Source organism: Azolla caroliniana, unplaced genomic scaffold, assembly GCF_043228905.1.
Source record: "Azolla caroliniana isolate FFs.n. ecotype wild unplaced genomic scaffold, voAzoCaro1.0.p SCAF_4, whole genome shotgun sequence".
Taxonomy (NCBI): Eukaryota; Viridiplantae; Streptophyta; class Polypodiopsida; order Salviniales; family Salviniaceae; genus Azolla; species Azolla caroliniana.
Genome location: NW_028230439.1, coordinates 24704461 through 24728936, shown reverse-complemented (window position 1 = coordinate 24728936; position 24476 = coordinate 24704461). Strand labels below are relative to the sequence as shown.

Below are 24476 nucleotides of genomic sequence, written 5' to 3'. Positions count from 1 at the left end.
TTGCTAAATATTAATCGTATCTCTCATTACATATGACAAAGATGGTGGTCATACAATTATGACAAGTTGTCATGGTGTTTATTACACGTGTGCCCCACCACTCTGGTGTTCACTTGCTTGTTATCTAAGAGGACCCAAATTTGACTCTTGTTTATATTCCTATAGCTCAAAAGTTGAACGATAATTTATATGTAACTAAGCATGCACAAAGTGGTAGTGTATTATTATCCATGGCCATAGTTTTATAGTAAACCCCATAACAAGTTTCCAAAGACACATATAATGTTCGTAAATGCGAATCATACTGTGCGAATACTTGAGAGCAACTTTGGTGAAAATGTGAAGATTTCATGCATTAAAAGCAAATAATATGTACAAGCTAAATAATTAGAGTCAAGTGATCTTCCTACACAAAAAAGTATCAAGCGTACAAAGTACACAATGTCTAACATTCTATTGTGTAGGGAGTATATCACATAAAGGATAAATGGGTTTTTATGTCTAGCTACTTGATGGGCGTCCCATATGCGGCCCGAAGGACAATAGAAATCGTTGTTCTTCAATTGTATTTTGTGGATTTCCTTGTAAATCTAATTTAAATGAATCAATCTTGTAATTATGATGCATCTCTTTCTTTTTCAATTGTTAATGTAATTAAATGGAATGTGAACAAATCATTGGGTTGGTCTAGTAGCTATCATATGTTGTGATCTCTTAAGGATTTATAATTGTTTGGGAAAATGACACACAACATGGAGGAATGTGACATAGAAAATTTGTTAGAATTGTCACTTTATAGCTATGATAGGCTCTATAGACCTATGTGGAAAAATTTAATAATTTTGTCTGTCGTAGAAGTGATCTTCATGATCGATGATGGAAATGTGCATCATGTTTTGCGAGGTTACCTATAAGAGATTTGTTTGATATTATAAGCAGGGGTTTCATCCATACTCGGTGCACTTCTTAAGTTTACAGCCACACGACAAAAACAAAGAATGTGTGCTTGTGAATAGTAAGAAAAGGCTAACATGGATAATACATTAGGATATAAGAAAAGCTTAGAATCTCCACTCCCATGGGGGGTATAATAAATAAGGAGAATGTTATAGCCCTAATTGCTCATATCTATAGTAACCAAAGGGATTAGATCAAGGGAGTCTTGGAGACATCCTAGTCAGGAAATTGTTTGTTGTGGAGGTCAAGCAAACCTCAGTGACATTTGTTGTTGATCGTTATGTCATTTACCTTGTGATGGACCGAAGGCGAATCAACGCGACCATGGGTGTCGATTCAATGAGAAGATGGGGAAGGGTCACCGAAACAAGCATGTTGTGTGCAACTGGTGGTGGTGTGGAGCTGTAAGGGGTGGAGGTCGGAGGACGAGTTTGAAGAGGAGGTCGCGGTGGGTGCAGGTGGGGGTTGGTGGTGATGGCCATCGGACTTGTGATCGTGGTGGTGGTGGTGGTGGTGCGAGGAGTGCAAATGGTTGAGGTAGTGGGGGTGGGGGTGGGCATGGGGAGCTGGTGCGGGGCCGGGACCGGACAAGGGCCCAGACACTAGGGTGGTGCTACAAGGGGGGCCAATGGAGATGTCATACATTGGTATGGTGTGGTTGTGGTGGGTAGGGTTAGGGTCCGAGTCCTCGGCCTTGATCATCAGTAGCGAGCGCGTTGGGTAATTGATGGACAAATGGTGCATATGAACGGGGGGGTCTATCATGCCCACGTTGTTGCTGTTGTTGTTGTTGTTGTTGTTGTTATTGGCACCGCGCCCTCCATGTTCCGCCGCCGGATCATACGCCGCAAACATGGCCGACGATGGCGCCGCCGCCGCCGCGTGAGTCGACTGCGCCTGCTGCATCGCCAGGCTCGCCGCCGCCGCGATCTGCCTGCTGCTCGCCAGCTGCGCCTGCACGATGCTCAGCTGGTTCTGCAGCTCCAGGACCTGTACGATCCCTTCCCCCACATTTTGAGTCACACAATTTCCAACCGACCGGATCGGGCCTTCACAGATTAGATAGATTAGAGTCCTGATTAGTATTATTTTTGTTTTTACCTGCTTCTGCAGCTCCGCGATCTGCGCCACGCAGCCGTACACGGGGTTGCTGATCCGCGCCTGCGCCTCGTAGGAGATGGTGATGACCGCCTCGAAGCGCTTCTGCGGCGGGATCCTCCCCAGCAGCTTCGACACGTTGCTGGCCCCGAAGATCTTGTGCACCGCCGCGAACCGGGCGGCGCCGTGCTCCGCCCCGAAGTAGGGCGCGAAGACGCAGCCTTTCACGCACTTGCGGCGCAGGAACTTGCAGGCGCCGCAGGGTGCGCCGCCGCCGCAGTCGCGGGAGCTGCGCCGCCCCGTGTCGCCGTTGCTATTGTGGTCCGCCGCCGCCTCGTATAGAAGCCGCGCGCTCGCCGCCGTTCCAGTGGGCCAGCACGGCGGCGGCGGCGGCGGCGCCTGCTCCTGGGCCGCCGCCGTGGACGACGTTACGTTCATGTCCATTTCCGCCGGCATGCTGTTGCCCTTGAACATTAATCTGTGGGAGTTCGAAGCGCCACCGCCGCCGCCGCCTAATTGATCGGTGGCTTCGCTCGCAGCGGCGCCGCTCATCTGGAAAGCGGCGGCGGCGGCGCCCCTGTGACCCATCTCTACTTCCGAACTCTCCAGTGTAATAATTGACGATCTTTTTCAAGAAAAATCTACAGAGAATCCTCTTATATATATGTGTGTGTGTGTGTAATAAATTGTTTAATAGATTTTTTTCTGTTTTTCTGAATTTTAGTGTTTTTTATTACAATTAAATCGATTTGGGTCGCCCCCAGGCGATATGCGATATGATACGCCGAGAAGCTCCCGAAAAATTATTATTATTTTGAACCTAAGGTGGGACCGTAGGATAATAATAAAAACAACAACAATTGGTTTTAGTATTGTATAATTAAGCCGCAAAAATAATTGGTCAGGTTTAATATCGATTGCTAGGACAAAAGAATAAAGGAGGAACAACAACAATAAGGATAATTGCTGTTTCTTTTAACCTAAAGCTTGAACCTTAGGATAAACCCAATTATTATTATTAGTATTATTAACTAAAAAAATTGAATAATGGGACCCGCAGAGCAATTTAAAACCTAATGTTGAACATTAGGATTTAAAAAGGGGATAATAAAAGACAACAAAGATTAATTGTTGTCATATAATTAATATATGTATATACATACATATGTGTATATAACAGGATCATGAATGCGTGCGAGAAGAAGACTAAATAGGGGGGTGGGGGGGGAGGGGGGCTGATTTAAAGAAACAAAGGAAGAACACAGAAAAACAGAGAAGAACAAAAAAGAAAGAAAGAAAGAAAGAGAAAAATCCAAAGGATTTGGTCGCCCCCCCTTCTCTGTGTAATGTATGTGTGGGACCAACTCTGACGGCGGCGATCTGGCGAATCACGTGGAGCCACGTGGGCTCACGCCGAAGCTGCTGCCACCGGATGGTGTCCACGTCAGCTAGCGTCGCCGTCCATCGCCGTTAGATGGTGGAGGGGCCCACGCCACGCCACTCTCGTGCTGCAATTACTGACGTGGATATTTATTTATTTATTTATTTGGTTAACCTCCATTTTTGCTCAATTATGTACATATGTATGTACATGTATTTTAATTTTAATTCCACTAATTAATGGAAAAAATAAAAGCAGAAGAATGAAAAGGGAAGCCTCCCTTTTTCTTGGCCAGGTCTCCTGCGAAACCCAAACAACAAAAACAAAATAAAAATAAATAAAAGAAATGCACAAAAGGAAAAGATATCTCCCCGCCCACTAAAGAAAAAAGCGAATAAAAACGGGCGCATTCGAAAACAAAATTGCCGGAAATAAAAACAATTACTTTTTATTTTTGCTCGTTATTATTATATTAAAGAGTTTGAGGACGCTTTGGTTTGTTAGTTTTTATGATGTTTTTCCTAATGTTGGCCATTGGATAAGGTGTGTGTATATACTATAGATTGACTGACATGGATATTTAGGGAATGTGCCCTTTGTCTCATGTGTCCCAATCACAAGTGTGTTGGTTGAATCAGTCTCTCTCGCACTATATGGCATATAGCATGCACCCCCCCTATAGTGTCGGATTGGCATATACCATAACATTATATGTTTCCCGAACCACAAGACCATCTACCTCTTTGCTCCATCTCGCGATCATAAGCTTCATGTTGTGATCATCCTCCCTCGGAAGACATGTCGATCTTCAAAAGACAGGCAAAAGTCAATCTCATTGGTTTAGGCCCTTCAGTGGAATTAACTGAGGGCTGCAATGGGACGTCCTTTTGAGCTTTGAAGGAACCGATTTCGCTTTGTTAAAGTGGAGCTCAAAACTGTAGCCGATAATTAGTAAGTCGTGTTTGGGGCTTTTGAGGGATTAACTAACTAGATTTTTTGAGAGAAGGCCTAGAAAAGGAAGTGTTGTAGTGAGCACTTACAACAACACAATGGTTTAAGGAGGAAATAAAGAAAGTCAAATCTATCTCGTGATTTTGGATTCAATGATTGGAAAGCCTGAATCAAAGTTGTGTTCCAAAAGATGGAGCACAAATTGAGCATCATATTTTCATGAATTTCTAGAATTTAACAACTTCAGGTCATAGGATATTATATTTTCCATAAAAATCAAATACACGTCCATATACTGCAAGTATTTACAATAGCTTACAAGAGACCTTGTAGGATTGTTGTAGTCTTAAGGAAATATGCATGGCATCAACAGAGAAATCTTCATGTTAGATGCCAAGTAGATGTAACGTTCTGACTCAATGTATTATCTAAATATTTGGGCTCTATGTTAAATGGGCTTGTTCGGGGACTTTACAATGCAATTGCGATAGTGGAATAATCAAGCAAAAATAATTTATTTTAGAAGAATCACTTGCAGTGTGCATGTGGCAAATGGTGCATGATTTCCGTGGTGTCTAATAAAGTATTGGATTCCTTTGAATTGGGGAAATTATGCTAGCAATAATTTTGTGCAAAATCTATTTATGATTAGTTAGATGAAGTCATATATCCTCGAAGTACTACAAGTTTGCAACCAATATGAATAGGTTTTGTTTTTTATGGGACAATATTAGATATTCCAAGATTTGAGGCATATACATTGATCCATTATGTTCATGAAGTAATAGAAATGCATGTGTCTAAGTTTATATGTGCCGGCTTTACATTTCTTTGTCATACAATGCATGCGATATGTTTGGCCATATTCTCCAATTCAAGAGTGTAGGATATTTACATGCTATCTAGTTAGGGATCTTGTTAGCACTATATCAAGCTACTCATTCCTACAAATAGATCAACATATGACCCTTATAGGTGTTCAGAGCATGAAAACCTTATTTGAAAGGAATATAGTTGTTTGTAAATCTTCAAATGTTGTGTCTAGTTGTGTGGATGATGATATTACTATATGATGCATCATGAGACACACATATGATCACATTTATTATATGGGATGCAAAAATTGAAAAAATTTCTCTCAAGAAGGAGCATGCAAATTTGACATTGTTTGTTGCCACCAAGAGAGACAATGACCATAGAACTTGGTAGGAAATGATTATTTAAGAATAACATGAAAATTAGTTGTCTTACGAGTCATGACCTTGGAACTTGGTAGGAAATGATATTTCCATGCCCTTTGAGGTGGGAACTTTTGTCTTCTTCACTTTCTTAAGTAATGGAAAATATGTTATCATCATAAAAGAAACCAACAAACAAGCTTAAGGAATAATGTACAACTTGATGATTGGGGATTTGTGGGGGAGGGGTTAAGGGATACCATTCAAGACCAAGATGCATATGCAATGATATTCAATTTCAGGATGATTGTTAAACATTATCATTATATTTGTTTGTCTATAACTAAGGCCACACCAAACCTTGAAAACATGGAGTCATTAATTATGGAACATGTATGTTTAAAAGCTCAAAATATGTTTGGAGAGGAATTATTGTTTAGCACTTGAGACCATTTGTATTCATGTGGAGGTTAACCTCTATTTGGTTTTACCTATCACAACTATTTTATCGAGCATTGTCTATATGCTTAAGTTGTTTAATGGTTCATAATCAATGGATCTGTCTATTGTCCAAATATTTGAGATTTTGTGGGCATCTTAGTTATAATCTTTGCAATAAACCAACATTACAATGCTACTAAAGTGGCTCATGTTTTTCTTTTTGGGAGTATTAGTGCCTCAATTTAGGTTTGTTCCATATTTGTTTCGAATATCATAGAATCCCATTAATAGTGTAGTTAATCACTAGAGTCATTCAACACCCACTCTTTTGAACATGTCATATATTGTCTTGTATTTTCTTGGATGTGTATATAATGCCATTAGATATATCTAGGAGCTTTAACGCTACCAATCTCAATTGTTCTTAGAAACCCTGGCTATGTAAATGCTCAAGCATAGGAGAGAGAATGAGAACAAGCATGCAATGTAGTGCGAGGCACAAATGAGGAAGCACCTTTACTCATTAAATAAAGACTATGTATAATTGAATCAAAAGTCCTCACTACTTTGAATACCATAATGGGCTTGCATTTGCCTTTAGCTCCATAACCTCCCTCTTATAGAAACGTTTCTTCTAAAAGGAGAATAAAGACCAATTATGTACATGTACTAGAGTACAAAATCCATGAGATTACCTATAAATCCTCTATTGCTAGAGTTCTCATGAGAAGATTTATAGGGTTATTATATATATGTATCTTAACCAACTTTATATGTTTGTTAACATGACTTAATGTATTTTGCTCATCAAAGATAAAAGTATGTGTCATTTGTACAACACATATGCTATCCATGGGTTTCCACAAAGACTTTGAGCTTGCGATACAATTTTAGTTGTGTTTAGTTCAAACATAAAAGCTTCTCTTGGCATACCAAGTTTCCCATTCATTTTTAACCCGCTTCATTCATACATCTCTTGTAGATCATGCAACAAAAGGAACCCTAGATTTCCATTTGTGCCACACCATGTGCATCTCAATGTAGTAAACCCCTCAATGTGGAACTTCATCATAATTGTTTCTTATGGTTTCATGTAGCCCTTAGGAACCTCTAGTACATTATGTTTAGGAGTCTTCAATTTAGACACCCTTTGGCATGGGTTGGTTGTTTTCCATTCAACAACTTGATTAAATACCATGCATCATATTTCCATAAGGCAATGTTTTGTATTCCCACAACTCTTCTACTTGTGTTTATCTTGTCACAACATGACCTCACTATATGACATAACTCATCATGATCTATCGATATCACATAGCCAATATAAACGATTAATATTAGGAAGTTGAAAATTCTTCGTAACAAGCCAAGAATTACTTTGTTGGAATTCACAATTCAATTTTGCACACATTTTGAAGAATTGGTTTTATGTCTCTTGAAAGTGAAAATTTATGTTCGAGTATCACCCCATGGGGAATTCACGTTGAGCTACTCTTGAGGTTCCTAGATAGGCTACCTTAGAGATCATAGGATGACTCAACAATGAGCCACCCACCAAATTCCATTTTTCAATGGAATACATTTGTGAAGTGGTGCATTCCCCAAGAAAGGGGGCTTCCCTCCCAACTGATCACCTCCTAGAAGTCATCCTCCCTACCTTGGATACATTCAAGGTCAATGACGAGTGACGCTTGATGGAGATACTTGAATATTGTAGCAATGCGCAAATCAAAGGCTTGAATGTATTAGATAATGTGGAAAGCATAAATCAATGGTTTGTGTATTGGGCATAATACCCCAAAATGTTGGACTAGGTTTACACTGAATATAAATAAAAGCCAAGATCAAATTTACAATTAATTCACATACTGACCTAGTAATTATGTGCCAAGTTTCATGTCTGCCCTCCTATACCTCTTTACAAAAGATGTCATGAGTGTCCCATCTATATACAAGATACTTGACTTCATGAGTAATAGCTTTTGGAGTAGATATTGCAATTGACTAGCTACAATGTCCAACCACCCCTTATTATCGATCCAAACCATCCACAATGGCATAAAGAAAGTATGAGAAGACAAAGACGAACACAAATTAATATCCCAAGTAACCCACACACTACAAGAATGCAAGTTCTCACTCATAGAGTTAGTGGCTCTACAAGTGACATTTAGATATGCAAGGCTGTAAAACGAAGAAACAGCCCTCGTGTAATCTTGCATATTCAAGTGTATCATGCACAAGGAACTTCTATTCAAACATTACCCCACTTGGTATTTGCCACAGCAAAGGAGGTGCCTGAAAGAGTTGCTAAAAAATGTTGAAGAACTAAACCAACTAGACTAATAGAGGTTGTCACTATTTATGCTATTACAGACTTACTCCCAACATGAGTTTGATGCGGCCCTACAAATCTCTGGAGAGAATCACAACTGATGCCATCACCTAGCACAACTAGAACTAATCAAGGTTATGGAAATATCTCCATCTTGTTATTCCCATAATTGTGCACTTGTGGAACACATAACGAAAAGAGAAGTGACGTTGAGTACCACAATTGCAACTATGTACCACAAAAAGAGACTTATGAACTTGTAGAACAAGATAGGAAAATAAATCTGATTCTTCAAAAAAAGCATTAGCATTGGCATTGGCATTAAATATATTACTATAATACAGTGATTGCAAATAATATTAACAATGCGATAAAAATTAATAAGAATATTCTCACGTACTATCCCTCTAAAAACAATCATCACCTCATCAAGAGTGTTGAAATCCACCATGTCTAGCCTTACATCCAAGTTTAAATTCTCGATGAAACAGAAGGCAATTGAGACATAAATGACCCTCCAAGCCATAAAGGCTAATGATGATTGTGCCCAATAGGAATGTGTTGTCTTGACAAACACTGGTGCCCATCATATATCTTTGTACAAACTTTGGTACTTGTTAGAACCATAGCTCAGGCAAGTTCTTGAACCACACCACTGGTGTAAAAAAGATTCAGCAGTGGGAATTCAAATATAAGTACACAATTTTGGTGGATCTAGTCTCACATGCATACTAGTGCCTGTAATAAATCTTGATGTCTCAGTATTTCACAAAAGCATTAAAACAGCCTTCTCACATTTTGCAAGAACAAGACCACATCTTTATTGAATTCCTTTCATAATACCCATCTAATTACAAATATTTGCTACAAATTAAGAGCCTCTTGCATATCTCAGCTCGCAAACTAAAACAGACAAAGTAAATATTGGCTTCAACAGTAGTATTATCTTCAAATATTTAACCTGTTTAACTATTGGTTTGGAAATGAGCTTTAACCTGTTTGAAGCAAGCCCAAACCAACCCACAAGAAAGTCAAACGTGATAGAGAATTGTAAAATGTTCAAATGGGTCTTACTAGCCAAATCAATCATTAGTATTGTCTGGATTTAGTTGTTGTGCTAATGCCTTGACTTCCTGAGCCTCCTCATCAAGGCCTGCCTCGGACAAAGCCCTTCAAAGGAAAAGGTACATTTTTTAGTTTTTCGTAGATTTATCTCTCATGTAATAAAATAAATAAATGAAAGCAGACTAACCTTCCTAAAATAATCAATGATGCATAATATAAGTGCTTAATTTCTGGATTAAGCGGCACTTTGAAACTCCTTATTGCTCTCATTGTTTCGATGCATTTATCAACAGCTCCCTATGAAAATAAATCAAGACAATTTTTACATGGGAAATGTCAGTAATAGGGCTCCTGTTAGCCATCCGGAATAGGGATCAAATCAATACCCACCATGAAGTTAGTGAAAATTCAAAACAAATATTTATATACATTTGTTGATTCCGAAATCAAATTTTCATTCATGGAATACATACATGTTTCAATAAAGCTAACCCACATCCAGCATGTGCAGCAATCTTGAAATCATCTGTTTTGCCCTGAACATAGATGATTTCATAAAGAAAACTGATTTATTTGACTTCTCTTCTATATCTATGTACACCAGACACAAAACAACTTCAAACATGGCACTTGCTTTACCTTCAGGATTGCATTCTGGTAATAAAATGCTGAATTCACCCAGTCTTTCCTGGTTTTATAAACTAATCCTAGTAAAGCGTATGCTTGATCTTCCTCGGGCTCTTCTTTGATAGCATTCCTGATCAAATTTATCAGATCAAAATCTTAACACATGGCTTTGTAGCTTCACGAATGCCTATTCAAAACATACATTAACACTTCAATCGCCTTAGAGGAGTTCCCTGAAGAGAAATGTGTTCCAGCTTCCTGCAAACGTAATAAAGAATTAAAATTACAGAATTGTAAAAGCTTAATCTACCAAACTCATATGCGGTTACTGTAGACAATTATTAAAACAGAGAAAACTAAAGTTGGACAAACATCATGCAACAATTAATTTTCGGATGTACAATCATCTAAGATTCTTGGTGATCAAAAGCGTTTTCATTTGTAAGCCATCTGACAGGATATTATGCAAATATGACAATTCTATAAATGTAGGATGGAAGTCTAAAAGGTAGAAAAGAGGGTTGTTTTGGAATTAATGGAATTAACTGCCGTCTAAACATCAATAGACCACTTTTAAATTAGAACATGATTGTAATGCTCACTTTGAACAAGTAGAATGAGCCGCCTTCCTAAACATCAACCTATCACTATTAATGTACGAAGGTCATTGTAAAGCTCATTCACACGAAGTGGAGAGAAGGTTGCTCAAGCACGGTATAGTAGCAATAAGCTTAATTATATTCCCCCTGATTAAAGATCATCACATTGCTGTTTCTATAGTAGGATTAAGGGGGAGGGGCTTTATGAATAACCTTATATGTACCGTCCTACTTTAATTTTAAGCTTCTTATGAATGAGCTTTACAATGACCTTCGTACTTTAAAAGTGATAGGTTGATGTTTAGGAAGGTAGCTCATTCTACTAGTTCAAAGCAAGCCTTATAATCATGCTCTAATCATCAGCTGCCTAATATATGTCATCAGCCACCTGTCGTGAAACAATAAATCACAATTCTAGTCATACTGCTCTGAGATATCAACCTCCGGGTAAGAAAGAGACTTGCCCATCATACTCTCCCCTCAGTAGAGGGCAGCTTTGTACATGGTGTGACTCTGTGATCTGCCAGAGTGGACTCCCATGGTCGGAGGCATCTCTTACAAAACCACCAATAGCACCATTCCAAACCATAAGAAGAATTTGTTGCCATTATTTTTCTTTAAAACAATCCATATTTTTACATCCAGTAGAACTGCAGATGCTTTCATGTTGATGCATAGATTCTATTGCCTCTATTCTTTGAAAACGAAAGCCAACACTTAGCTATCGAAAGCATGGATACAACTTATAACCCTCTGATTCTTTTTCCTGGTCATTTATTAAAAATGTATAATTCTCACATGTATTCCAGAAAAATACATATTCACTGATTAACTTTTACGCCAACAACTGTAGTATAAAAGGGTAGCCCATGAAGTCATACATGGGTCATGTAGTATAAACTAGATTGAGAAATTCGAACCTTGAGAAGTTTTTCGTATGAGCTTAGTTCTGCAGGATTATTTGTATTATCAATTATTTGATCTTGACGCACAGATGCTTGATTCCTTCCCAAACTTAGTGAAACCTTCTTGTGCTCAAAGAATAAAGTCTGCAAGGTGAGAGTAATGCTTCCATGAGTTCAAACTAGAAATATGGACAAAAACAATATATACATAAAAAAGATAGCTTTTGATAAGTGAGGAAATATGACAAGTGCCTCTAACATAGCAGCTAAATTTTACTAACTTTTAGATATTGCCTAAATGTTACATGACACAGATAATTCTAATGCAAGGTATACAGATATCAACCTGAGACAATGTCATAATGCTATGAGGCACAAAGAACATGTGAGTGGCCTGTTCAACACCAGATGTATATCAGGAGTTAGGAGAACTTTCAATACTCTCCCAAAAAGAGGAAAGAGGAAAGAGTAAATTTTTTAAATGTACTTATTTACCTGAGGTACGTGGTAGAATGACAAGAAGATGAAACATGTGGAGAATTTCAGCATAGTTTCCCAAACCTATAATAGAAATGGAAAGACAATCTAAATTATATGCTTTGCTCGCCAAGTACATAACCATTACTGTGGAATATACCTTCAAAAAGGTGCCATACGGCCCCGGCCTCACAGGACGCCCTTGGAATAGCACCTAAATTTCTACACACAAGGCAAAGTAAGGGAGGAAAACCCTAGATTTAATGCTGTAAATGAAATTTGCAAGAAGAAAGAAATGTGGAATTCCAATACATGTGTGTTGGCAAAGTAGGTGCCCGCTATTATAAGTGGCAAGACCATGCCTGTGAGCCCATCTCCAGGAACAGTAAGGTTTTCAAACCATAGCATTCCACCCTATTATCCAAAACATAGAAAAACGAAAAACGAAAAACAAGAAACACTTCATATATACTAGAATCCCCACAGTTAATCTTCTCTTTCTAAACAGACACAAGCATATCACAAGTTAAATATCCTTCATGAACATTCACATAGAAACTTGTCAAACAAATAAGAGAACCTCATTTGATGCACTATGGATAAGTTGATTGCAGAATCTTAAGAAATTTTGAGGTACTGATTACTATTTAAGTGTACATCGATCAGATGATAGAAAATATCAATAGTAAACAAATACATACAGTGATCAATGCTGCAATCTATTATTACCTCTCTTTCAGAATTCTTTATAGAAGTTTTATTTGTGATCATGTTGGCAAAGTAAGTTGTATCAGTGTCAAAAAAACCAGAGAACCCTTAATGTTCTTATCAGTCAATTTCAGAATTCATGTTTTGAATTAAGTAGATTTGTATTGCCTGATACCACTGAATATTGGATGTGAAAATCAACCCAAACATTGAAATATATGAAGGTTCATATGACGTAGTAACAACAGATTATATAACGGTTGTTAAATACTTACAGAAGAAAACCCGGTATGTTGATCCAATGCCATAGTTCTCAATGTGTACATTATCATTAACACAACCGGTACCTGCAAACAGAGTTGTATCACAACTTGATTTATGCCATCTCTAAAAGAAACAGAGGAAAATAATAATTACTTAATTATAGTAAAATCCCATTTAGCATAGGAGGAAATAGGCTGAATATCCCTTATCATTTTCAAAGAATAATAGGTACAATAAAACATATATTTGAAACTTCAATCAAATGGGGTTTTCATAATTGTGTTAATGAACTATTCTAATAATTGTCTCTATGTCTACCTATGAATTTTTTATATAAATTGGTACATAAAAACCAGATAGAGGCTTCTACTTCTTTGCTAGATATAGTACATCCCGATCTATGTGCAAATCAAAACTCGGTTCGACACATATTACTGATGAATTACAAGTGTTTGATAGAATAGTCTTGAAACCTGTATAAAAATTCCTGGACCGATCATCCACAAAAGGTTCGGACTGCTCAGCTCCAGTCTCCTACTTCTTAGTGATCGGTATTCTTCCAGAAACCTCCACTGAAAAGCTCCCCTTGCAAGAAGTTCTAACTTCACTAAAAGAAAGGAAAAGAAAATAGAACATCTCAAATCATTCTATAAATGAATCTTATAGAAAACAATTCCACAGTTTGTGACTATCCTAAAGTCTCTTACATATTATGAGGAGAGACACATTTCAAGAAATGACTTGCATATAATTTTGTGATTATACATAGCACTCACGTTTCGGTGCATGCTTCTTGATCTCTTCTACTTTTTTTTCTTGGATGATCCTTAATGGAAATAACAATGCCCGAAGTGCAATGGCTGAGACGGAAATCGTCGCCCACCTAGAAGAATAAAAAGATTACAATTTGAGGCTGATAAACCACCAGGAATAAGGTGAAACACAAAAGGTGTGAGTGAACACAATAAGAGTTTAAAACTTTTGCTTTGGAAAAAAAATGTCATATGAGATCAAGGAAATTTGAAGAAACGGAAAAACTTTCTCAAAATGTCTTTGATCTCATATGATATTTTATCATCCAATAAAAAATCATCAAAGTAATTTAACCACTCCCAAAGAGTGTGTAATAGTCATGAGAGGTTTTCATAACAGATTTAATTTTCCTTTTAAGGCATGTTGGACTATAGGACTCAATTTGACGGTGCTTTGGTGAGACTATCTCAGTTTAAAAGTATTTTTATCGTATTTCAATTTTTTCAGGTTTTTGTGTTGAGATGAAACTTTTGCCAAAAGAGGATGAGACATAGGTTTTCTTTTCCTGAGAACTCTCAGCTCATTTTTCCTCTTAATCTTGTAATTAGCAAGTCTAAAATTTCCTTTAATACAAATTTACATTTCTTATCTTCTGTTTTCTGGCAGCTTATAGTTCAATAATCAGCCTGTTACTCTTCTATTTCTAGCATTGGTATCAGAGCTAACCCTAGCCTTTGAAACCACGTTTCTCTCTAGCAACATCCAAGTTAGAATTTGATAATTGTCAAGCAAGCCAAGTTTGCTGGAGAGGACGCTTTGAGACCTCGAAAATCATGGTTCAGTTCATCTTGAGGGCTTTCAGGTGTTTGCCTTACGTCATCAGGAGGAGATTGAGGCCTGCAAGGTAAAGGTTGGAGGAAACTTCCAGCCCTATCAGAGGCGAAGCTGAATATGAGGATCCTAATCCTAAGCACAATGTGAAAAAACAATAGAATGCTGAATAACTTCCAAATGCCAATTGAGAATTTAAAAATGCACAAACCATGAAAGTGAATCTATAAGTTTGTATCCTTAAACGGGATAAGTTGGCAGCCATCCAAAAATGTCCTTTCAGAAAGGGAGTTGTCTGGGATTCCTTTGCAGATAAATTACTCTAAAGGACTCCATTCCTACTTTTCATTGTCCTGTGACTGTAATTCTTAAAATGAGAGAAGGAAAATCCCCAAAGAAAGGAGCACTGAGGGTGATTTTGCATCCAAAATCAAAGATGAGCAGAAGTATTCTTCTCAAGGCACAAGTGGGACATTCAAGTTTACAAATCAAAAGGAGTTTATGCCAAAAACTCTCAAAATTATCTCACCTATTTTGCCACTGTTGCACCAAGAAGACTTAAATTTCTCTTAATTCTTTGAGGAAGAAGAAAGACCAGCAACAAATGGCAAAGGAAAAGTAAATTTGGCTGTGAGAATAGAGATAAACAGAAGGATATCTTCCTCACCAAAATTCTAGAAGAAGTCAACCTTTACAATGGCTTTTCAATGACACTTGGTTTGATGGTAGACATAATATTGAAGTTTGGTTAGCCTACAGTTTGACGAATCCCTCAAGAACAAAAGATTCTACACAACTACAGAAAATATTTGACTGAAAAAATCACAACAGTAACATAGCACTCAAAGACACAAAGCCGAAGATGGGGGCTTCATTATTAACATATGTGGGCACAAGATTGTGTACAAACAATGTTACTTATTTTCACCATGGGAGAAGTTTTATATAGATGAAGAGAGATGTATAAAAAATTTGTATTCACTATGGCTTATAAGTTATAATTCACATCCAAGAAGCTAGATTGCTCCCAACAAAAGACTTTGATAGCCTGCTGGCCTCAAAGATTGGTGCCCTTTTGGGTACTACTTTTCTTGATGATTAATAGAAGATAATAGAATAAAATAAACCCAAATCCTTGAAACATAGCCCGCATTTTGAACCTATTTCAGCACTAAACCCATATATAGAACTTCCAAAGTATTCTCTCGTAAGCATATGAGCCAAGAGAGTAAATATTTCTAAGATGACTCTTCCTTCTCCCTAAAACTGAATTTACAGGTGCCATCAAAAAAGAAGTTCGTCTGAATAAGCAAATCTGCCAAATGCTGGCACGTTTCTACTTATTATGTAGAGCCTATCATAGCGTAACTTTGTAAGGCACAACTTTGCAATTTGAGACACGCACAAAAGAATACAGTCCTAACTGGACTGGCCACTTGCTGACCCTGGAACTACCGGCAGTGGCTGCTCCAGGCTACAAAGCATTGACCATCAACGGTTTCACACTGTCCATGGAATATATGACCAATTTCAAGGGTTCCCAAAATCAAGTAACAAGTAAATTAGATCAAATAATTATTAAATTGTGCTATGAAATATAATCAAAATAGCATCTCTGACTCACATTCATTACAAGTTTTTTAAGGAATCTACAAAATAGAGTATTGCAGACAGCTTCAAGCCCTCTTAAGCAATGGTGATGGTTCACTTGATTCTGAATATTCTCACTAAGAACAGGTCAATTATTGGTTTCAAATCATTTTTAACTCACAAAAGAACAGAATATTGACAGCTAACACTTTGCATCAGTTCTCCAACAAATCACACCACACGAAGGACGATCATATTAATGTCTCTGATCACTTCACTAGAGAGAAGATTTATGCAGGAATAATTAGGCTAGACTGTTGACCTCCAGAAGTTAACCTTGCATACATGTTTACTAGATTCTTAAACACCGAACAATTAAAAGCTGCTTCCCAAAGAAACAATATTGGATCTGGAGTATCAACTTTAATTCTAAGGAGCTTTGGTGAAACATCTGAGTTGAGAAGCTTCCATTCTCAGTATTTCAGGTTTTGGAGTTCTCTGTTGAGGTAGCAATTTCCCCACAGAGAAGTGACTTCCTTTTTAGGAGATGATCATTTGGCTGGTCACTACTCAATTTTCCACCTTTTTTGCCTCTTTCCATTTTTGGAAGGCTAAGCAGCCTAAGCCTCCATTGAAACGCAGTTTTTCCTCTTCCACTTCTCAGGCTCTTCTTTCCTCGCTTGTACTTATTTGGTATTTAAATAGCTTGTGTTGTGTGCACCCCTCTATGTAAAAGTCTCGGTTTTCTTTTAATAAAAATTTATGTTCCTTATGAACGGTTTTCTGGCAGTTTATGGGTGCACTAATCAGCTTGTTACTCCTGTCTTTCTAATCGACACCTTATGGCATACAAAAAGAGTTTTTTCACAATAAGAAATTGCATGAGCAACCATTATATTTTCCGTTTCTGATTTCCTGAGATTTCTAAGTTTTCTATAATGAACATAGATTTCCATCCTGAGAAGATCAAAAGTTTTTACACTTCACAAAATTGAAACATATGCTTTTACTCTGCCTGTTGCAATGTTGACCCCTTACTGCAATATATATATTATGTAAGGTGCAATATTTTCTCGGATATGAAATTCGTAAAAGTTTTTACAATTCACGAAATGGAAACATATGTTTTTGCTCTGTCTGTTGTAATGTTGACCCCTTCCTAGGATATATATAACGTACGGTGCGATATTTTCTCTGATATGAAATTTGTAAGCATAAAAAGATGATGAAAGGCTGAACCTGAATTACCAAGGAAGACCTGTGAGGTTGTGAAAGTAATCGAGACAAGCAGATGTGGCGTCAACAGGGGAGTAAATTCCGTCAGAGATCTGTCGAGAGACGACTTCCCCCCCTGATTCTGTTCTTTGGAAGATTGGATCAGCAGAAGCAGAGAAGTATCCATGGACAACTGTTTCATCAGAAGAAGAAGATGACGAAGACGACGATGGTGCTGTAGAGGAAGAAAAGTAACGCCATTTCGAGGAAGGGCAGACAGAGGAAGGTATCCGGAAGAGACGAGCAGGATGTCGAATCCTGCTGCAAAGAGCCATGGATCTAAACCCTAAACGTTGAACAAAATAACAAGAACCCGGCAGAAATTCGCGTATCTGATCAGGATCTGATGCAGAGCGCCATGGATGGAATAAACCCTAAACCCTAAAACAGCAAAAAAAAAAACTAAAGAAAGAAAGAAATATATATTAACGTCTTCTAAGGCCAAAATTGGCCCATGAGACAATTGGTTTACAACAAAATGAGTATTTATCCGGTCATCATAACTAAAATAAACAACTAGGTGGACGCTCGATGGATCGAATTCTCCACTTCTCACACACTATATTTGTGGCCAAGAGATGGGCAGTGGACACCTCAATCAAATGGACATGAAGAAAGTATGTAAATGGTACACCACCAGAAGAACCACATGGATTCAAGTCTGATTCCCATTCACGGGATATATGGTGGTGGCTTCAGAGACCGCTCAATAGCTTCGAATAAACAAAGTATATGGCACTCGAAGCTAGCAATCCTCGCATTAGATGCCCTCTCAATGCAAACTGATTCGGGCTACATGGTGGCTTAAGAGACCGTTCAGTAGCTTCGAATAAACAAAGTATATGGCACTTTTGAAGCTAGCAATACTCGCATTAGATGCCCTCTCAATGCAAACCGACCCTCAAGGTATTACATTCATCCCGACTACCAAGTTTGGGCAAAAGGATATGGATAAGCTTCACTACCTTTGCATCAACGTCATTTGCACATCTCATGGATTTTTGCTCTACCAATGCGACGATGTCTTGAACTTATTTAATCTTTTCATGAATGACATGCTTGATGAAAAGTTAACTCTAACTCTATTCTCGAGGTTTCACGTGGTATCGGCAAATAATCTCCACCTTTATCTACTTAACAATCACCTACCCCAACTTTAGCTACATGGTTGTTCTTCTTCTTGCCGATTCATGCAAGTGTTGTGCAATGTACAAGTGAAATATTATAATCAAGTAACATGGTATGCGAACAACATCATAATCTACAACATCTATTGCAAAGCAAGTGTTTCAGTTCAAATAGAAGTCTACATAGATGTTCATTGGGCTAGTAGTTCAATGGATTGGCGATTAATATCAAGCTTTGCACTCCTCTTTGAAAGCAATGTCATCTTGTGGAGCAACAAGAACCAATCCATTGTAGCCACGACAAGCACAAGGAAAAGTAAAGAGGCAAAATGATTGTTGTGTGTCAAGCCATTTGACTCAAGAGAATCATAAAAAACTTCAACATCTAATTTAAGGATTTGTTCTAGATCTATTATGATAACATTAGCAACATACAACTAGCACATAACCTATGTTCCATACACACATGAATCACATCGAGGTGCATTACCACTACATTTGAGATTGGATTGACATCAATGTCGTCAAGTTTGATCAACAAACAATAAATGTATTTACCAAAGTTCTTGGAGTGGAAAAGCTTGGATTAGTTTTAACAATCAGGTGAACCCCATGATTTGTGAACCTTGAGGGGGAGCAAATGAACACCGCCCTCATCACTAGCTTGATTGTATGACATGATTGAGCTTGAGGGGTGTATTTAGATACCAAGCTCAACCACACACCTTGTGTGTGAACATGCTTCGTAGGGTACATATGTGTGTTAAAGTCCACCATATGAATGAGAGATGTTGTACATTGAATGAAGTGGATACTTCATATATATTCCATTCATTCTCCCATCATTACAAAAGTGATCCTATCTTCTATGTGTGCTTGTAAAAGAAGTTTTATAAAAACCAACCCCCCTCCTTACGGAAAGTTCTTGATTAGCCTTTGATTACGAGCATTGTTATCATTATATGCTTGCATTTATTTGTTAATATCAGTTATTGCCTCTAGTATATTGTCTCTCTCCTTACACACAAAACACATAACATGCACATATTTTCTACTACATGAGGAGTACCCATCTAGTTATCTAAATATTTACATGAATCCACGTACAATAATATGTCACAAACCACATTAAAGAGGTGTCACTTCAACTTATGACTATTAAATACAAGGTATGGAACTCATGTTTGTAAGATGGAGATTGTGTTACCATATCAAATGCATTAGAATATAAGATCCCATTCTCTTTTTATCACCAAGACAATGACCACGACATTTATTACCAATCCCAAAGGGGTGGAAGACAAAGTCAATCATAAGTAACATCCCTCATACCCACAAATATGGCAAATGTAGTATCCTCCTTTAGGTTCATCAATGATGACTACGAGAACAAAATGTTGTCAAGGTAGACCACCTCCCAACAACACGGAACTTTTGCATACATATTCAAGAATGACCTAGGGAAAATGCAAAAATAACTTATAGTTGGCCTTCTTCACTACCAATATCATATGCATTTCACCAATTTGCATGTGGTGATTATTAAGTGCTAGTTGTAAATATAGACTACCATCAACGTTTTCGAAAAACATTTATGAAAGAAACATTACAACAATACTTTGTATGATAAAAACAACTGAATGTTATATTTTCATAAGAATTCCAATAGTGAAGTCATTTAAAGGCACGCCATCTATTTGAACTATAATGAAAAAATTTTAATCAATGGGCAAAGATGTTTTATTCATTTTACTTTAAAGCAATATTCTTTAGGGCTGGAAATGGCACTTTTTCTTGCCTAGAACACCCTTAAGGAACCACATAATGAGTTGAACAACCAAGAGAAATGAACCATTTAAATGTCACCAACAAATCAACAATATGATTTAATTGATGACATGAATATTTGTCCACATTAATTCCCCATTCTTAGCATGGATTATTGAACAATAATAGCAAGGCCGGAACCTAAAATTTTACCACTACGAGCACTATGTTCCATCCGATAAAACTATAACCCCCATTGCTACTAATGGAATCGATTAATCTATTGAGAGTAAGCAAAGCAATCATATTTCCCAATGTTTTGGTACGTGCTACACTCTTCAATGGATGCACAACTTTCTATCTCATCATGAAATTTCAAAGAAATGCCTTTGGATAGATTGTGCAAGGTCTCCAACTATGTCCAAACTCACTTCCAATCCATCCATCCCTTAACACCCACGCGAGTGAGTTAAGACAACCCAATTGTCAAGCACATTAGGCTACAATGTTGGAATTGGGTGAAAGATGGATCATAAAGATATGGACTCAATATCAAACATCCATCTAATCAAGAACCACTCACAATAAGTTACAATAATAAATCTTCATTGAGATGGCTTGAAATCGGGAATGCCATTTTTATAAACAAATCAAACCTTTTTAACACTTTATAATTGGACTAGCCAAGGATATACATGCACTTTATTTATGTTTGCTTGGAAAGTTCCGCATCAATAATAAAATCCGAATACTTCTAAATATACTGAAATTAAGCTTTACACAAGGTGCCATTATGATACATGAAACTTTCCCACTTTATTGCATGGCATAAAAAGAATTTTACAAAAACAGGTATCACAACGTTGATAAAGCTTATATTTTTACAATTGGAGAGTGTATAACCATATCATCATCATCGGGACCACTCATGTGAGAAGACAATTGTTTTTACATGGGTTTAAGAAAAAAATGATCACCATACAATATATCCATGTGTGTCAAACTCCTGTTCTCTGAAAAACTGGCTAGTAAAAAATAATATTGCAATACCGAGGGAGTTAAGCATGTTTGGCATACATGTCCATATTGGTATCCTGAAACTTAACAATCCATAATGTTTTGCTTATGATATAGAAGCTCCCAATCCTTTCTGTAAAGCTCCTGTTTAAGCCTTTGAATTTGATGGAAAATTAAAAACATAATTAGGTTTCTGTCCAATCAATAACTCATAACTAAAAGTCTTTATAGGTAAACCCACATATATGATTCATCGATATCAGCATTTTTCATCAGCGGCTGATACACCTATACATTTTTGAAAAAAGGAAGAGGAAATGCATATTCTATTGGTGATGAATACACCTATAGATTTAGAAGAGAGGAAGAAAACATGCATACCTGGATGGTATATGGTTGATGCCTATGGCAATGACGAGAAGTTCATTGATTCTCATAAAATAACAGCAAAAACATCTTGTTCACACACCTGGCGACATTTTCCCATACTCCTCTCACTTCTTACAGATTGGATAGATCTCTATCCATCACACGCCGCCTTTTTCCAAAGTCCTCGTCCATTAACCTTACCCGGGGATCCTCTTCCTCTTCTTCCACAAACTGACTCTTACTCCTCATTCGAGTTGGTCTCTCTCGCTCCCAGTCTTCTTCTTTTCCGAGATCTTTTTCCCTCTCCCTGTAACCATCTTTCTCCTTCTCTCGATAACGATCTCTTTGCTGCCATTCTCCATCCCGATCATCTCTTCGATGCCTCTCTGGCCAATCCCCATTTACTCTGCTCTTCTCATGGACACCATTTTTTCCATAGCCATGATCGACACCCCCGCCACTACTATCTTCTGTCGCATAGCTTCCATCTCTAATGCCTCGCCTCTCATATTGGTCCTCTCCAGAAGCAACCCATGCACCCTCTCCAATCCATCCTTGGTGTGTAGCATCCATTGGCATCATCCCTATACCATTAGGCCTACCGAAAAATGCTGGATTCACATGAGGAGCCACTCCTGGAATAGTTCCTGCTCCAAAGGGCCCTATCATCCCTGGATAAGGATGACTAGGCATCACATAGCCACCATATGTAGCCCCGCCTCTTCCCATTGGTCCATATGTTGGATCATAACCTTGTCCCATCATTCCTTGATGCATCATCATCACAGATTGATGGCCTCCCATTGGTCCAGAGTGTCCCTGACCATATGGCATCCCCCCACTGCCACTGCCGATTCCCTTACCCATGTAGTTTCCTCGGCCCCTTACGCCTCCACCACTTTGTCCACCTTTGTTGCCAACATTACCAATTCTACCCCCTCCTACACGACCATAGCCACGGCCATTGTCTCTTTCTTGGTAAATGGATCCTCTCCCAGTACCTGAACTATTGTTATTGTTAGAGTTGTTGTGATTGTTATTAGTAGTACTGCTGTTATTGTTCCTTCTGGTTGTCATATGCTCCTGCTGCGACTGGACTTGTGCTTGCGTTTTCTTTTCTTGTTGATAACCCATCTGTTGTATGCTCTTTGGATTTCCCAGAGCGACAACACAAGGGCGGTCATGAAATTTCCTACCATTCATCCCCTGTTTACAAGCATGAGCAGCCATAGAATCAAAGAATTCAACTTGAGCATACCCTTTAGATTTTCCACTGACTCGTTCTTCAAAAAACTTGAGGTTTTTCACTCTCCCATATTCAGATAAAACAGCCTCTAGTTCTGCATCAGTTGTCCACCAATACAACTCTCCAATGAAAACCATAGTGTTCCCACCTTCACTAGGATAGGCTTGTTGAAGCATGGTCGTCATCATCCGAGGGGCACTTTCAGCCTCTACCGTTGGTAAGTTGACAAATCTATTGACCACATTGAGTGATGATGAATCTATTCTTTCTTTACAATCAAAACTTGTGGCTATCATGGGCCCAGATGAAGCTTTAGGGTATTCATCAACCAAAGATCTATCACTTTGAGCAGTCGACATAATTCTCGGAGAATAAGGCTTTTTATCAGGGCTCAGCTCTGTATCCTTCTCATTCAATGGAGCAGAAGGTGGAGGAACCTCGTTTTTCTCTTCATTGTGACTTGAAAACCCTGCATTACTGTCTCTGCTTTCTTTGGGATCATCCTTGAAGATTTTGACATTTTCCTCTTCCCCATGGCTAGCAATGTGTTCAATTGTAGGACTAGATATAAGGGATGGTTTCACATCAATCTTCTCTTCATTTTCAATATCATGGCCATCCATCATGCCTAACCCATCTTCAAATTCATCATTTCTTTCCTTCTGAAAGAAACCTATGTTGACGTCATCGTAGAGGTCATCATAAACCTCTTCTTCTTCTTGAGGAAGTGGCATCATCTCATCACCCTCTCCATAGTCGACCACATCATCATGGACGCCAGCATACGACATTTCTCTCTCTCAAGACAGAGAAGAAAACACATATGCAGACAAGTTAGAGCCAAAGAACTGAGCTCAATCCGGCATATGGTTTTCTATACTACAATTGCATCATCTTGAGTTTGTTATAGGTTTCGTTTTCCTACCATTTGAGCAGCCTAACCATAACCAAACATTTCAGAGGCATGGAAATTCAAAGGAGAAAAAAAGAAGGGGGTAGAAGGCTCACACTAGAAAGTGTGCAGAAAGAGCGCAAACGCGGGGCGTCTGCGAATGTCGAAAATTCTCCTCAAGCTTCTTCTGCAACAGTTAAACAGAGGCTGGTCCAGTGCCACACACATCAAGAAGAAGAAGAAGAAGAAGAGGAAGAAGAAACAGAGGAATATGAATGTGGACGCTTTCACACTGTGGCGGACACTTCGCTCCATCCAGGACCACACCTGTCACCCACTTCATCGATCCGGGATTTTCCTTGTCCGCGTAGAAGCATCATCAAGAGCTGAGAAACTTATCTATCTGTTCTCAAGGTAGACAGGCAAACCTAGGTTTTGTCGGAGGACACCACATTGCGCATGGGTAGCCTTCACACGATGAGTTTTCACAACCGATCTTATATGTATGTTAAAGAAACTACAAGGATCAAACCGACACTTTGTCTTAGGACACCCATGTGTGAAAGAAAACCATAAAATAGATAGGTAGGTTGTCACTTTAACGCCCACAAGAGACTGACCAC

General features: G+C 38.2%; 2 protein-coding genes across 3 annotated transcripts; both read right to left on the bottom strand.

The window, feature by feature from the left end:
• Positions 1-9160: 9160 nt before the first annotated feature.
• Positions 9161-17815, bottom strand: LOC147865581 (ALBINO3-like protein 3, mitochondrial). The gene is made up of 14 exons (XM_087318425.1): positions 17409-17815; positions 13763-13869; positions 13460-13593; positions 12998-13069; positions 12327-12428; positions 12175-12228; positions 12033-12098; positions 11884-11931; positions 11553-11681; positions 10236-10291; positions 10046-10163; positions 9880-9942; positions 9594-9703; positions 9161-9511 (listed from the first exon to the last, which is right to left on the bottom strand). The coding sequence occupies exons 1-14, from the start codon at positions 17708-17710 to the stop codon at positions 9424-9426; spliced, it is 1449 nt and encodes a 482-aa protein (XP_087174551.1). The 5' UTR covers positions 17711-17815; the 3' UTR covers positions 9161-9423.
• A 3305-nt stretch (positions 17816-21120) lies between these two features.
• LOC147865580 (uncharacterized) lies at positions 21121-23851 on the bottom strand. 2 transcript variants are annotated; one of them, XM_087318423.1, is made up of 2 exons: positions 21728-23847; positions 21121-21500 (listed from the first exon to the last, which is right to left on the bottom strand). In XM_087318423.1, the coding sequence occupies exon 1, from the start codon at positions 23750-23752 to the stop codon at positions 21848-21850; it is 1905 nt and encodes a 634-aa protein (XP_087174549.1). In that variant the 5' UTR covers positions 23753-23847; the 3' UTR covers positions 21121-21500; positions 21728-21847. The 2 variants fall into 2 exon arrangements, with proteins under 2 accessions (XP_087174549.1, XP_087174550.1); XM_087318424.1 differs by having other exon boundaries at positions 21193-21993; positions 22030-23851.
• Positions 23852-24476: the final 625 nt, after the last annotated feature.

What these genes read in the sequence shown, in the direction of transcription:
- LOC147865580 (XM_087318423.1), bottom strand. Translation starts at nt 23,752, where the DNA reads ATGTCGTATGCTGGCGTCCATGATGATGTGGTCGACTATGGAGAGGGT.
- LOC147865581 (XM_087318425.1), bottom strand. Translation starts at nt 17,710, where the DNA reads ATGGCTCTTTGCAGCAGGATTCGACATCCTGCTCGTCTCTTCCGGATA. An exon ending in AACCTCACAGGTCTTCCTTG is followed by an intron (nt 13,870 to 17,408) that starts GTAATTCAGGTT and finishes TTATTCTTCTAG; the next exon opens with GTGGGCGACGATTTCCGTCT. An exon ending in GTCCAGGAATTTTTATACAG is followed by an intron (nt 13,070 to 13,459) that starts GTTTCAAGACTA and finishes CTCTGTTTGCAG; the next exon opens with GTACCGGTTGTGTTAATGAT.